At 38.3% G+C, this 16,716-nt stretch overlaps 1 protein-coding gene across 1 annotated transcript; it reads right to left on the minus strand.

Annotated features, from left to right (window-relative positions):
* Positions 1 to 4,059: 4,059 nt before the first annotated feature.
* Positions 4,060 to 10,626, minus strand: heyl (hes related family bHLH transcription factor with YRPW motif like). Its single transcript, XM_059510289.1, has 5 exons — positions 10,065 to 10,626; positions 6,697 to 6,763; positions 6,270 to 6,353; positions 6,039 to 6,120; positions 4,060 to 5,096 (listed from the first exon to the last, which is right to left on the minus strand). The coding sequence occupies exons 1-5, from the start codon at positions 10,142 to 10,144 to the stop codon at positions 4,489 to 4,491; spliced, it is 921 nt and encodes a 306-aa protein (XP_059366272.1). The 5' UTR covers positions 10,145 to 10,626; the 3' UTR covers positions 4,060 to 4,488.
* Positions 10,627 to 16,716: the final 6,090 nt, after the last annotated feature.

Below are 16,716 nucleotides of genomic sequence, written 5' to 3' on the forward strand. Positions count from 1 at the left end.
GGTCAGTATATCGCGATATACACTGTACATATTGTATAGACACACTAGGTAAGAAGTGAGCGCCACACATTGTATTTCTGTTTTTGTTAGACAGTTTAGTTAAGGTGCCGGATGCACTGAAGATTTCGGTTTATTTTCTACATTTTGCTTTGGTTAGATCAGGGGCGCCCCCAAGGGGTGGCCAAGGCCACCCCTGTATAAACTCTGGCCAGTGGCCACCCCTGCGGCCACCCCTAGGATTATTTACAGTGGGTCCTATTAATTTAAATGCAGAATGTAAATTCACAATAGTTTAAGAAGTGAAAAAAAAAAGTGCAGCACCTGCTGCAGCCACAGTTTTGCGTCTCTGAGCACAGGGCCGGCCCGCGGCATAGGCGGTATAGGCAAATGCTAAGGGCGCCACTCATCCATAGGGGCGCCAGAATGAGTGAACGAGTGAATTTTTTTTTTACATATTTTTTTTTTATAATAGGCTACTATTTAAAAACCATTAATTCGAAATACTACCAAATAAAGCAAAAAAAAAAAAAAAAAAGTCCGGATCTTCAATCTTCCCCCGCCCATTGAGTGCTTGAAGTGCGTTAGAAACAGAGCGCGCGCGCGATCAGTTGTTGGTAATTTGTTGTGTAGCGTGCCCGACGCCGCATCCAATGTAGACAGCACTGCTTTTGTTAACACACAGCTCGTAGAAACGGGCCTGGCAGCTCGCGCCAGTTCTAGACACGGTGAAAGTTTCCTGATTGTGACGGAAGGCCGAATTTACATGACACATTATAAATGAGCATAGTCTGCGATAGATACAGTGCAAAAAAGAAGAGAAGAGGATAAAGACAGAGGTAAAGAGATGCAGTGAAAGAACAATTTATTGCATAGGAGTAAGATACTATAATTTCATTGCAGTTATTTTTACCTTAAACTTAATGTTAGCAGTTGTTCTGAGTTCTGAGTCCCCAGACTGTGATTTTGTACAATCATGTCAGTTTTAAGACGCATTTTTTATTATCACTTTTTTATTAATGTTTTACTCTACAGTTGTGCAGGGGATACAGTACAGGCCAAAAGTTTGGAAACATTACTATTTTTAATGTTTTTGAAAGAAGTTTCTTCTGCTCATCAAGCCTGCATTTATTTGATCAAAAATACAGAAAAAAATTTAATATTGTGACATATTATTACAATTTAAAATAATTTGTTTTCAATTTATTATACTTTAAATTATCATTTATTTCTGTGATGCAAAGCTGAATTTTCAGCATCATTACCATTCTTCAGTGTCATATGTGACATCCGGTCTATCACATGATCCTTTAGAAATCATTCTAATATGATGATTTATTATGAGTGTTGGAAACAGTTCTGCTGTAATGTGTGTGTGTGTGTATATATATATATATATATATATATATATATATATATATATATACATATATGCTAAATCATGAACACAATGACAGGGTGAAATGGGCTGTGATGCATGGGGCGCCAGGTAAAATCTTTCCTAGGGCAGCAAATTGGTCAGGGCCGGCCCTGTCTGAGCAACATTAAAGTGTTTCGTTCCTGAATGAATCAACCGTTTAAATGATTCGGTTCAATCGCAATGACTCACTTATTAACAGTAACTCGCTGCCACCTATTGGCGGTTTTAATTTCACATTTAATGGAACCTTTTCATTTTTTAAATAATTTCAAACATCAGTTTTCAATGTTTTATCTTTAAAATATCAAAACATTATTTATTAATTTGTAACTGCAGGTTAAAGTATTTCATGTTCCACGGAGCTGCATTAAACAGTGTGTAAAAACATCTAAATGGCACTTCAGATGCAGCTTCTGTTTTATCTACATTGCAAAGATCAATTTTGTTGATACTGATTGCATTTGCTTGGTAACAGCCCAAATGCAAGTATTTGACCTAAAATATGGTGCACACTTTTAGAAACAATGGTGTAAAGGTAAAAAAAAAAGCACAATTAAAAATAAGATATCAGCACAATAACACTCAGCAAAATAGTGTAATTATCGTTATCGATAAAATCCTAGAACTCACAGAGATATAACTTTTTGTCTATATTGCAAACCCTTAATTTTTTTCTTTATTTTAATGTGCCACCCCCAAAATTTACTGTGGCCTCATTTGGCCACCCCTGTTAACATTTTCTGGGGGCGCCAATGGGTTAGATTAGGTTTAGATTAAGGATTGTTTTCTTATATTTTGTTCTTTCCTTTGGCGCCGCTTTCGTTCTTTTCCCATTTTATTGTTTGTTTGTTTACATTTTCACCTTGTACATAGCGCACATTATTATTGTTATTTTACTGGATCTAGTGGCTTTGGCTTTTTGTGAATAAACGTCCAGTATTTTTTCTCTTTCAAAGTTTTGTCTGTCATGTTCTTCCACCTCATTTCATACCCAGCAGTACGTTAATATGTAAATGTTACGGTACATTCCCTAGACTCCTTAAAGTTTGTAACAGGGTTTAAATGGGAACATTTTTCTGCTCAAGTATAGGCCTATATACGGTTTAAAAGAGGAAAAACTAATGGACACAAAAGTAGCCTACTTTTGGACAGAATACGAGTTCTTTGTTAAATACATAAAATAAAAAAATATTTTTTTAGCCTATATGAATAATGGATTCGAAACCTCAAAGAAAAGCCATGCCACTATCAAAAGAAACCTCGAAACATAAATGAGGTAGACATTCCCAGAAACTCATTATTTTAGTCGCAACAATCGGTTAATGGAAACGCTGTCCTTTCGCAATAGTTTTTTAATCAATATTTACAAAACATTAATTTCCCAAGAAGCTGAACGCATTAGCGGTTACGTGTCAGCTAAACTTTTCATCTCCAATCCTGTTCGTATTTTTGAGAAGTGACGCTGTTGTGTTTGTTTGTATCGGCCGCTGTCCGTTAGCCTAAGGTTCTGAAATGCAATATTTTTTGAATAGCCTAGTCTATTTTTTTATTTTTTAAATGGCGTGCGCCCTTGAGCACCGACGGAGAAAAACATAAATCGGCGCCTATGTTTTCACTGAGTGGCCGCTGTACCGCAGTGTTCTCATCACCATCACTGGAGACAGCTAAAGGAAACAAGATGCTCTAAATGGCACCTTACTCTTACAGCACCCAGAAGAGTCTTTCAGATAAGAGTCACCTTGTGTACACCTACTTGGTGAGTCCATCTCTTCTTTAAAGGGGACATAACACACACACAGTTTATGCCATTCTCATTTTAATCTTTAGTACCTATAGATAAGTATTTCATCCTTAATATTTCCAACGAGTCTTTAGTCTTACCAGATTTATAAAAGACAGCTTTACACTACTTTAACAAACCCTGAAGCAGTGTATTTGGCACAAAAATACTCCATCATACAACTCGTTTATTAAATCTTTGGCCACGTTTAGCATGAGGATTCAACTCTTTAACTGTATGTCAGAATGCATGAAATAGCATTAGACCTCCCCTTGAAATTTTATAAGCGTTTTTTTTAATGGATTTTTAATTGTTATTTTTAAGGAAAGTCAATTGAACAAAATATTGGTAATAAAATTTAGTTATGATGCAAGTTAGAGTAGTCTGCGAGATTTGTATATATATATATATATATATTATTTTTTTTTTATTGACTTTTTGATAAAAGAACTGGGTGTCCAGTATAGAATAAAAAAAAAAACATAACATTGCTAATAGTTTTCCTCTGATCATGGGATTCAGGAAAAGGGAACTCACTTTCACAAAATTCTGCACACATGGCCCTGCCTTGAGAGAGTGAGTTTGTGAGTTTGTTCGAGTGCTGCCATCTTCTGGAAGTAAGTGAACAAGAGGAACACTGTTTTAACAAGGCACATTTAATTTGTCTTTATGTAATCTTCTCAAGAATTTCCATCTCAGATGTATGATATATCATGTCAGAATCCAAGTGAATGTATAAATGACTGAGTAAACAAGTACACTAATAAAAATACATTCTAGAAAGTTCCGGTATATGGATCTCAAAATCCAATTTCCTATCACTAAATTGCTTTGAGCCATTCTTTTAACTCATCCCGTCATTCTGATAGATGCATTTAATTGATTTTACACTTAAATTCTACAGTCCATGTCATTCCCATCCTATTTTTCTTTGTAAGCAGAAAAATCACAAACAACTAAAAAGTTTTGTTCAATTATTTCTAAACTCTCCGAAAAAAAATACAAAAGCAGTCAGTCGGTATATACTAATATGTATTTATGTACTAATATGCACCCTTTAGGAGTACCAAGGTGTATCTTTTAAAAGGGCATCACCCCAGTGACAGCTTTTGTATCTGTTTCATCTGAGAGTTTAAATGTTGGAACAGTAGATTCAACTGAAAACACATTTTATTTTAATTGTTCAATGCTTTGTAGTTCCTTTAAAAGGCAGTAATGGTCATAAATAAGTCTGAATGACCAAGAAATGTTTTTTTTCCTTTCAGGCTGTCATAAACTCCAAACTTCTGATTCAGAATGCCCCAATCTCTGTGCCCCAGGCCTGTCCAGACTTACTGGAGGTGCCCAAACCCCTGCGGCCTGGGGCTTGAGACCCCAGAGGGGCAAAGGGTCTGAAGGAAATCTGGGGAGGGGAGGAGGATGAGGAGGATGAAGGGATTGTGGGTCCATCAGGTGAGTGCTGTTGAAGTCTGTGTGGATGTCTGGGGACAGAGGGCATTCGACGCACCTGGGTCAGCGCTGGACTCAGTAATGCCCCCTGGGTGCTCAAAGATCCCACTCGCAGGGCCGGTGAAGGGTAGCCCAGCAAGGCAGCGGTGCCATGGGGGATCAGATCTCGGCAGGTGGTAGGGGGAAACGGGCTAGATAAAGCAGGAGATGAAGTGGATGTCAGCTGAGGAAAGGAGGGCCAGGGCCAAGGAGGAAAAGGCAAAGCGGGGCTCTGGAGGAGAGGGTCCAGCTCACTGGCGCAGTGGCTGAGATGGGACACAAGGTGTGCACCAATGGGGTCTGAGGATTCGACCCCCTCCAGAGAGCTGAGGTATCTTATCACCTCTCCAACACACTCCCGAAAGCCCAGAGTCCTGTAGTCCACTGCCAGAGCACGAGCATCAAAGTAGCCTAGGACAGAGAAAACAAATTATATATTTGAGTACCCACAATTATTATGTTTACCTTTTGAGGGACCTACTTCCTAAAATATATCTATACATTTTCATATATAAGGACATTTGTAGTAGCTTTTAAAAGTTTGGGGTCAGTATTTATTTTATTTTTTACTTTTTATTTATATTTCAATTAAATTATGTTCTTTTGATCTTTCTGTTCATCAAAGAATCCTGAAAAAAAATATTGTGTATATTAATAAGAAATTAAAATAAGTAGAAATGTTAATCAGCATATTAGAATTATTTCTCAAGGATCACTTAAGAATGTTTTTAAAAATATATTAAAATAGAAAAGTTATTTTTATATTTCACATTATTACTGTTATTTGTTTTTTTGGTCAAATAAATGCGCTTTGTGGAGCATAAAAGACTTCTTTTAAAACATCCAAAAAATCTCACTGATCCCAGATGTGGCCTATATTATGTGAAAAAATATTATGCTTGAATAAATAATTGGCTTTTATGTTTTTGTGTCACTAAAACAGAGCAAAATAGTATCTGTAAAATAGAATAGCACAGTTGTGATTAATCTTAGTGATATCTGACCAGTCTTTAAAAGCACACACTGTAAGTTTTAATTGTCAGTCAAATTAAAATAAGTTTTAATACATGTAAAGAGTAAATTAAAAATCTTTTTAAGAAGTAAATTCGAGTGGTGTCTGAAAGTGCAAACATGCACTGTTACAATGAATGATGTTCCTGTTGCATTTGCTAAAGTTTTAGCATGTTCCTGTGTTGTTTCTAAGCTGTTCTGGTTGCTCAACAGGGCATCATAAGTGAATATTTGAGGTTATGGGCTTGCCAAAATCCATAACCCAAAGGATGAGCAATAGTTATAGTAGCAGTAACACTGTATACGGTCATGAAGGTTCTCCTGCTCAATATCTTCTCTTACCTTTGCCGCCCATGGAATGCAGCAGTTTCAGATGATCCACTGTCATCTGAAGAATCTCAGCTTTCTCCAGTTTAGAGGAGCCCTGGGAAAAATGAACTGGTTTTAGTTTTAAATTATTATTATTATTATTATTATTTTATTGTTACTGTACGTTTAAACTCTGTCCACTCAGCTGTTTTGAAAATTTAAAGCATCTAACTGTTCCTGTGGCGTTCAGTCTGATCATCTTACCTGTTTCTCGAAAGCACTGGGTACGAGTCTCCTGAGCTCTGACAGACTGTGGTTGATCCTGTCCCTGCGTCTCTTCTCAATTATCTGTGGAATCCAGCAGAATCAATTTAAAGATAGCAACAATTTGAAGTTAAAGGCAGTTGCTAACTGGTTTATTTTTGTGGCCGAGGCTTTAGTTGCAGCATTTCTAAAATCAGATTTTGGAAAAAAATACCAAGTCAAAGAGAAAAAAATGACAAATCAAAGTCAGACAAGAGGGCTTAAACTGTACAAATGCATGTTGCTGCAGAGGGTCATGTTGCAGGGAGTTTTTAAAGAGGCCAGCATTCACAGAAGAGACCTTGTACCGAGATCATATCCAAATTATATATTTGGTCTGTTCTTGAACAAGCAGGGGAAAAACAAAGCTAGATTGACGTAAACTCACCCCTCTTCTCTTCTTGCGAGCCAGGATCTGTGAGGTACTGCCTGGAGACATGGACCCAGTGACAGGGCTGATCAAGAGAAAGAGCGAGCGGGGAAGGGACAGATTGAAGCTTTGATGTCAATGCATATTGTTGTCATTACTGTACTTAATACAATGCAGAAACGCTGTTGCACATCATCAAACCCAATCTAATTTGTCTTGGGGAACTGCTAGACACGGGAGGACCAGGGTAAACAGAAAACAAGATTATTTTGGTTTAACGCGTTTTTGGACATTATTGTCAGATGGCTGATATGTTATGGTTTTTGCATAGTACGAAAGCATTTTCTTTTTAAGCTCAAAAGACATGATGATTACATATCTGCAGGGCAGGCTGAAATGGTGGCTTTTGCATGCACTTTGAGCACATCAATACATGGTATTATCCTTCAATGTGGATCTGGTTTGCATGAGCACTTTCTGTGCTCTGCCAGCAGAATGACAGTGTTTGTTTTGCTTTTACTTTGACTTCCATGCATAACTATTATTTTTTTATCATATTGTAATTCCTTTTAACATTAAGAGGCTTAATGCACAGACATTAGGTTTGTTTAGAGGAAAAGAGTCTAGTCCAAAAAGAAGAGTAGTTACAGAAATAAGAAATAGAAATTGTCCTACAGAAATAGAGTTTTTGCATTCTGGTTAAAAGTTTTTCGAATGCAATAAGATGAGAAACCATTGGTCATCGTAGGGCACAATTCAAAAGGACCAAACGGCGGCTACATGCGTCTTAAGTCTGCTTTTGATTTGGGTCACAGCTTTGAAAATACTGCATCAAAAAGACTAAATGCAACTGCGAGAAAAATGCAAAACAGACAGAGAAGGAAAAAGCATGCTGAGCTTAATTCTCATCAGTGGCACAGCAATAGGAAGATACGCCTCTCAAGACTAAGACAAATAAGATCATTATGGGCCTCCATCAGCTAGACACTGGCCCTGTGCATGATTTTGACAATGTGGGTCTGCTCACATAAACTCCCGTGTCATCGTACTCAACTATCAGGAATAGTGTAGATGCCAGTGATATGCACTAATAAGGGAGGGACAACAACATGACATTTTCTGTAGAATCTTGGTTGTACAACCCGAATTCCGGAAAAGTTGGGACGTTTTTTAAATTTTAATAAAATGAAAACTAAAAGACTTTCAAATCACATGAGCCAATATTTTATTCACAATAGAACATAGATAACATAGCAAATGTTTAAACTGAGAAAGTTTAAATTTTATGCACAAAATGAGCTCATTTCAATTTTGATTTCTGCTACAGGTCTCAAAATAGTTGGGACGGGGCATGTTTACCATCTCCTTTTCTTTTCAAAACAGTTTGAAGACGTCTGGGCATTGAGGCTATGAGTTGCTGGAGTTTTGCTGTTGGAATTTGGTCCCATTCTTGCCTTATATAGATTTCCAGCCTCTGAAGAGTTCGTGGTCGTCTTTGACGTATTTTTCGTTTAATGATGCGCCAAATGTTCTCTATAGGTGAAAGATCTGGACTGCAGGCAGGCCAGGTTAGCACCCGGACTCTTCTACGACGAAGCCATGCTGTTGTTATAGCTGCAGTATGTGGTTTTGCATTGTCCTGCTGAAATAAACAAGGCCTTCCCTGAAATAGGCGTTGTTTGGAGGGAAGCATATGTTGCTCTAAAACCTTTATATACCTTTCAGCATTCACAGAGCCTTCCAAAACATGCAAGCTGCCCATACCGTATGCACTTATGCACCCCCATACCATCAGAGATGCTGGCTTTTGAACTGAACGCTGATAACATGCTGGAAGGTCTCCCTCCTCTTTAGCCCGGAGGACACGGCGTACGTGATTTCCAACAAGAATGTCAAATTTGGACTCGTCTGACCATAAAACACTATTCCACTTTGAAATAGTCCATTTTAAATGAGCCTTGGCCCACAGGACACGACGGCGCTTCTGGACCATGTTCACATATGGCTTCCTTTTTGCATGATAGAGCTTTAGTTGGCATCTGCTGATGGCACGGCGGATTGTGTTTACCGACAGTGGTTTCTGAAAGTATTCCTGGGCCCATTTAGTAATGTCATTGACACAATCATGCCGATGAGTGATGCAGTGTCGTCTGAGAGCCCGAAGACCACGGGCATCCAATTAAGGTCTCCGGCCTTGTCCCTTACGCACAGAGATTTCTCCAGTTTCTCTGAATCTTTTGATGATGTTATGCACTGTAGATGATGAGATTTGCAAAGCCTTTGCAATTTGACGTTGAGGAACATTGTTTTTAAAGTTTTCCACAATTTCTTTACGCAGTCTTTCACAGATTGGAGAGCCTCTGCCCATCTTTACTTCTGAGAGACTCTGCTTCTCTAAGACAAAGCTTTTATAGCTAATCATGTTACAGACCTGATATCAATTAACTTAATTAATCACTAGATGTTCTCCCAGCTGAATCTTTTCAAAACTGCTTGCTTTTTTAGCCATTTGTTGCCCCCGTGCCAACTTTTTTGAGACCTGTAGCAGGCATTAAATTTTAAATGAGCTAATTAAGTGGATAAAAGTGTAAAATTTCTCAGTTTAAACATTTGGTACGTTATCTATGTTCTATTGTGAATAAAATATTGGCTCATGTGATTTGAAATTCCTTTAGTTTTCATTTTATTAAAATTTAAAAAACGTCCCAACTTTTCCGGAATTCGGTTTGTAGTATTTGATGATTTTTGGGACATGACTTGGCTGTCCCCTCATGCAGGATCTATGCTTCTTGGTGAAACCTAGCTGAATATAATAAGGCATCATAAAATATTAAAGTACAACATAAAAAATATCAAGAAGTGAAAATTTCAATGTGCCTTCGCTACAGTGTAATTACAAGTACAAGTAATATTAATTAACAATATGTTCTTCCTACATATTTAGGGTTAGGGTTTGGTTTGGTGTTGCTTGTAATTATACCCTATAGTACATACTTGTAATGAAATAGTATAATTATGTAAATAAGTGTAAAGGATAACTCATAACCAAATATAGCATTTGTATAACTTAATTTGTGAATGTTAAACATTTTATGAATTATTATAAACAACACCAACTCTTAAGGCCCACGCAAAGTCGAAAATGCAGCTGTCAAAAAACACCTTGCATTTTGACAACCAAAGTTGCTATTTTTGCATTAAAAGAGCTATAGCTTGTCAATTTCAATGAATACTTAATTAAACTCATCATAAATGGCACTTTTTAACACATGATTCAGTCTTTAGAAATTCTGAGTAGTGTGAGCTCTGCATGTTTAGTAGAGTCACTGACAGCCATATATCACCACCACTGAGCACATTATATAATACACACTCAAAGTCCTCACCAGTAGCTGTCTTCCTGTCCAACATCAATCAGTTCATCCGTGTCTGAGTCTGGGGAACTGTAATCATGAGGTCTCTTCATCGCCACAGGGTCCTCCGTCCTCCTCTATCCCTGCAAGGGACTGTTGAATGGATGGAGATGTGTGAGATGATCTGAGATGATCTCAGATGATGGATTCCTCCTCTGTCCTTCAAATGCAGCAGTACGGAAAGCAGCCACCTTCTAATGTGAACACGCCCCTCCCTATTTCCTTTTCTTCCTCTCCAACTTCTCTATTTCTCCCTCTATCCTCCGACCACAATACAAGCACGCTTGCTTGGGAGTTTTTATTAGACCTCTTTTGCTGACTAAGTCTGGTACTTGTTTCTGCTCTTATATGTAGTCGTGTTTTGACATCTCCAGACCCCCTGGACTTGAAGCCAGAGAAGGACAGTCCTTGTCCTGTCTTCTCTCACTTTTGCTGCTTTTCCTGGCCCTTCCTACCTCTCAGTCACCCTGGCTACGCTCGTCCTCCCACTTTCTGCTGCAGCAGCACAAGTGACTGAACTTGGGCACTTTGGCAAAGTGTTTTGGCTCCCTCTTCCTTACCCTCCCATACCCCCCTCATCCCAGCCCCTCATCAGCCCTCCCTTCTCTCTCGCTCTCTGTCATTTCTCTCCTTTCAATTAGCCTCTTCTCTCCACTGTCTCATCTCGCTCTATCTTTACCCCCTCAGTTCCTCCCTCCTTCCTTCTGTCTGTTTCTCTGTCTCCTCTTTTCCACTCTTTTTAATTAGTTGCCCTCCCTCTCTCCCAGGACAATAGGAAGAACACTGTGGGAATAGTGCCTTGGATTTGGACCCACATGCACAGATACAGTGGCCCCCCAAACAGTAAATGGATAGAATAGAATAGAAGTTTTGTTTTCTTTTAAAAATAAAAAAATCCAAATGCAATTAAGAAAAAACACATTTGGAAACTCTTTGGCTGTCAATGGAATATGCTTACATATGTGAAGACTCTTTATGAACTGCCTTCATAAAATCACTGCAACACAAGCTGGAAGAAAATACTTAAATCTGAAAAGGTTTTTGAATGTGGCCTAAATGTCCAAATACAATTATATTCAGAATCTGTTTAAATATCTATACAGTAAAATTGGCTCAAATGGCTTGAGTTTGATGTTTTTTGAGAGTGTAAGCATCAACTGTTGATAAACACACTTTATTTGACCACTGATCTGATGTTGAGGATATGCCCCCGAGTCTGAAGGACAAAGCAGCTCTGATAGTGACCCTAAACTGATGGCTTCAGTCTGAATAGAGATGAAGAGAGGTTAAGAGAGGATTTAGACACTGAGTGTCTGAACAGAGGATCTTTTCAAGGATGAAAGCCTTTCGGTCTCCCATGTCAGACACACGGCGTTTTCAAAAGAAACATTCCACTTCACACTATAAAGTGCTAAGCACATACATGTAAAATCAGAGGTGTTCACCCCTCCATCCACTACCGTGGGAAGCTGTAGGGTGAGACCAGCCATAGAAACTAGAATTACAAGTGCCTGGCAGGAGTTTGCTGTCAGGAATGGTGCCTTACGGACCCAAGAGCTGCAGCAGCATGTCCTTAATCACACAATACTCCATCCTTCCTGTTGGCCTGCTGCTTTGATTCCACTGGGCCGTACGCAATTGAATAGTTTTCTGGTGTGTGCACATTTGTGCCAGTGCTATTGGCAGGCAGCCTGTCTAATGCAATTACACCTACAGTACACTCTTGAAAATAAAGTTTCCTTATTAGAATCTGTGGTTTCATTAGGAAACTTCAATATCCATGGAAACTTTCAAATGGACAAAAGCTTCTTTATAGTTTCTTTTGATTATTTACATGTAGGAAAGAAATGGTTCTTTTAAGAACTGATCACTAAAAGGTACTTTAGGGAACCAAAAATGGTTCTTCTAGAAAGTAAAAGTGACATGACATTCAGCCAAGTATGGTGACCCATACTCAGAATTCGTGCTCTGCATTTAACCCATCCAAAGTGCACACACACAGCAGTGAACACACACCCGGATCAGTGGGTAACCTGATTTTGCAGATAATACAATATTAATTATATAAAATGGCATAATGACAGTACACTTTCATGAAGGAAATTTTAAAAAAGTGCCATTTGTAATTATGTCAAATTAAATGTGTTTGACTATTCTCCCAACTCAGACATTAAAACAGTAATGTAGCATTTGGTTGGAAAAGGTAGCTCAAATCTGCACCACTCTGAAAAGAGCTGAACTACATTCACACTACTAAACGATGTAAGGTAAGACTGGAACATACTACACAACTTCAAGTTGACGGTAGTTTCTGAAAGTCAGAGCCAGTCTGCAGATTTGAGATGACAGATTTGACAGAAAATAGCAGAGTGTATCATGGTCAAAAACTCCAGTTGTTTTAGCTTCAGACTATGACTAGGATATCAAACATGTTTTTATCTGTCATGTGTCTCCTACTAACAAAGCACATGTTTCTGCATGAGTTTGTTGTCTATGGAATGACTTCAAAGTCTAGTAGAGTGTGATCCTCAGTCATTTAATGTATGATGGCCAGATTTTCCTCTGTAACTATTCACAAAGTCGTTAAATGTGTGGTGCTTAGTGTTTTAAAATCTTCTCCGATTTTTTATGTCAGGTAGTGTATTCCACTGCTAGCCCCTAAAAAAATTATAAAAACTTACTTCATACGGCCACTGAAAAAAAGAGTTGAGGGAAGTTGTCACATCTTATGTTTTAATAAAAGCTTTGCTAGTATTTTATGCCATTTGGTTTGATTCTTTCATTATGAATTCGAAATGCTTTGTGAAGTGTCACTTCTATGTCCAAATACTTTTTGAGGCCACTGTACATGTACATGTGTGTTTGTTTTTCCAGGGTATGAGCCGTATAAAGCACATATGCTTGTTTGAACATCTCCCCTCTCTTCCCGCGTTTAGAGATGGATGGTGGCAGCAATTAGCAGTGAGCGAACGTGTGGCATTTGACCGTCGCGGGAGGCTTATGGTCTGATGTGTGAGTCAAAACGAGTGTAAGAGATCCTTCCATCCTCCCCCGACTCCATCTCCTGTCATTACAAATCCCTCTTTTATTCGGGTCTGGATCTCATTTCCAGAAAGTAAGAAGAAAGGAGCTTGAGAGAAAATCTATGAAGTCGGGCCTGTCGCCATGTCTCTGCTGTTATTTTTGTTGTCCACACGCTTCAAAGTCGTGCTTTCTTCTCATTCTCCGTTCTGATTATTTTTCTTATGCAAGGTTTTTCTGCATCCTTCGCTTCTCCCCCTTTTTCCTCCTCTTCCTCTGGGTTTTTGATCTTTGTCATGACACACTTCCTCCACTGATGACAAATTAAGGGGGAAATCACTGTGGAAATTGGATGAATGCAACAGAGGGGGGAATTAAGTAAATAAATAAGTTGATCTGCAAAAATAGTTTGAGAACAAGGGGGGAAACTGAGAGCAAGAACCAGAGAACAAAGCGAACACTGGAATTGAGCAGAGCGGCTTCTTACGCTCTTGGTTGGCCACTTCAGTGCTTTCGCACAGCCCTCCCTCTTCCCCACAACAAGAACAGCTCTACAATTGAAATTAACAAGCTCATATTTTTACGATTCTCTCATAGAAAGAAGCGCATGCACACATACACGCGATCGCCCACTTTCTGTTTTTCACACAGTCAACACACAAACTAATGTGCAACTTACTTATTAAATGTCACTGCCAAATGACAGCAGCCAAAGCTCACACAGTCTTCCTCAAGCAGTAATCATGTTTTAATTCGTGCTGACACACACACACCCACACGCCCACATGCATTTAACCAGCTCTGCCACATCTTGCATGACTTTCCTCCCTTTATGTGCAAATCTCAGCGGCTGACCCCAAAATCAGCTTGTGTTTTGATGTTTCTTTTCATTTGACTCTCTGCGTGTCGGAGAGCTGAGGCCCTGCTGCGGGCGCTGACGAATCTCACAGGGACTTATCTCTCCTCCAGCCACGAGAGGAATGCCAGACACTGAGGCTTGCCCACTTTAAAGCCCACAAATGACACAGCTCCGCATTGCATGATTCTGTATGTGTATTCATGGATATGTGTCCCCAAGGACAAAATGCACTGAACACATGACAAATGTCACAACTGATTGGGTTATTGATGAGGGAGCCTGTTTGCTCTCACATGGAAATTTCACATTTCTCACATTTGCTGATGGATATTTAAAATGACCCATAATGACATTAGGGTCAATTTATTTTTTTTATTTTTTTCTCACTTTAGAATTTTATATTCCCCCTTTATACTAGGCTATATATATATATATATATATATATATATATATATATATATATATATATATATATATATATATATATTCCTTTAAATTTCCATCATTTTATTTCTACTGTATATTAAAATAATGTATTTTGTAATACTTCATTTATCTCATGAGGTCTGCTGTATAAGCTAACTTTATTTTTCTGCATCTGCACATTTTTTCCTTTATTAAATTTTTTTTCCTACTTCCTAATATTTATTAGGTTTTAAAATAAAAATACAATCAAAAAAATAAAAATAAAAAGACTTTTTACATAGGTAAATTACAGATAAACATGTATTTTATGTATTTTTTTGTATTGGCCTTTTATGAGTATGTAAGTGTTAATTTTGAGTTATTTACATATTATTATAGTATACAAATATTCAGTTCCCTTTTTAATTTTAGTTTAAGTTTTAGTCATTTTGTTTAGTAAATATCGTACATTTTCATTAGTTTTAGTTTTTTAATGTATTTATATTTAGCTTTTTTTGTTTTAGTAACTTGCATAAACAATTTTCATTTAAGTTTTATTTTTTTTTAAGCTTTAAGGTTTTATAATATTAGTTATCAAAAACAACACTGGATAGTACAGTGTGGTTCAAGTTATGCATGCATGTGCTGCAAAACAACAACAACAACATGGTAAGACTGGGTCCATCCAGGCAATGAAGGCCACGATGCCATGATGCCCTGATTCATGATGACAGCCGGCGTCTACTGCTATCAAAAGGTAGCGTGCGATTTTCAGCCATTCTATCCTCTATCTCTGAGGAAGACAGCAATGCTGTTTACCCACGCTGCCATGCACTCCTCATCCGGCTCCCAAAAGATAAATAAGAAGGGCAAAAGCCAACAAGAGGAAGCAGAAAGGGCCCTTTGTGGCTGAGAGCGAGGTCCCTTTCAAGCTGTTTTCCCACAGTGCGTGCCCCCGATAGAGGGCCTGACTGCGGTAACTCTCGCTGGTGCCGGGGTCCAGACGGGCCGGGTAGGCCTCACTAGGCCACAAGCTGCCATTGTCTGTCGCCACAGAAACCAGCGTCTTCATGTCAGACATGTTTTTCTGTTTGTTTTCTTTTTTTGTCTTTAATGTGGCAAGGGGAATGTTTCCTCCCCTTCTCCCCCCAACCCATCCACATTTCTTTCATTTTTTCTTCTCCCTCCAAATGTTATCCTCGTCGCTCTCTTTCTTGCTCCATCTCTCTTTATTCCTCCAAAAGACTGTGATTTGTAAGACTCTTGAGTGGTAAGCAGGCCCTGTCTTTGTCATGGTGTTGTGGCCTGCCTCTCTCATTTTTTTATTTTACTTTATGAGGGTTTGGCACAAGCTCATACTTTTTCTGACTTGAAAAAGGGGGGGAAAAACTCAAAAACAAAAACAAAACCTATCCCCAAAGAATTCTGTCATTCCCATGCTAAGCCAATTTTCTCCTCAAGATTAAGCAAGCTCCAACAACAGAAGGGAAAGGAGAAAGTGGAGAAAAGAGAGAAAATCTGGTTATGATTCGAGACTCTAAACTAAGAGAGGATGCCCCACAGACATTGAAGGAGAAAAACAAATCTGGAAAAAAGAAACGTGTTTCTATTTTTAAGAGTCTAAAGAATGTCACTGTGTGCCATGACTCAAAGGATCTGCAGCTCCATGGTAATCAGTTCATTCTGACTGAGATCGGCGACCACATCACACGCACTACGCCATCTTTTATGAGCTGGGCAAGAGAAGGGGAAGAAACGAAAGTCAGAATCACTTATTTTGCACTTGTAGCTTGTGCCACAGCATGGCTCTAGCAATTTTACTGTATATTTGCAACCACTGTTTATCTTAAAATGGATGTGTTTTATGTTGCTGAAATATCTCCTTGCTTTTGTGTTTAAATTTTCCAAAATATTTTTACATTTTCACAGTGCAGGGGTGAATTCACTAAATTGCCAAACTTTTGCGCACACAGTATTTCAGCACAAAACATGCATTTTATGTTCTAATCACCTGCAATCCAGTTTATATTTCGTGCTAAATATTTAAAAATTCAGAACTATTTTACATTTGGTGGTTAATTCATGAATTTGTATAATTTAATTCGTACATTTTCGTTCAATCTGCACACGCCTCACTGATGGGTTAGCTATGGACCTTGGTGCTTAATTTAAGGTAAACTATGCAACTTTTGGTGCTCTAGTCTGAAATAGTCCATATATAAACACACTCTTAGAAGAAAAGATATAAAAGGGGTCACTTGGACAGTACCTTTCCAAATGGTACACATCCCCTAAAGGGTGCATATATACAGTAATTACCTTCATAATAGTACCTTTCCA

This window comes from Carassius carassius, chromosome 25 (assembly GCF_963082965.1).
Source record: "Carassius carassius chromosome 25, fCarCar2.1, whole genome shotgun sequence".
In the NCBI taxonomy this organism is placed as follows: Eukaryota; Metazoa; Chordata; class Actinopteri; order Cypriniformes; family Cyprinidae; genus Carassius; species Carassius carassius.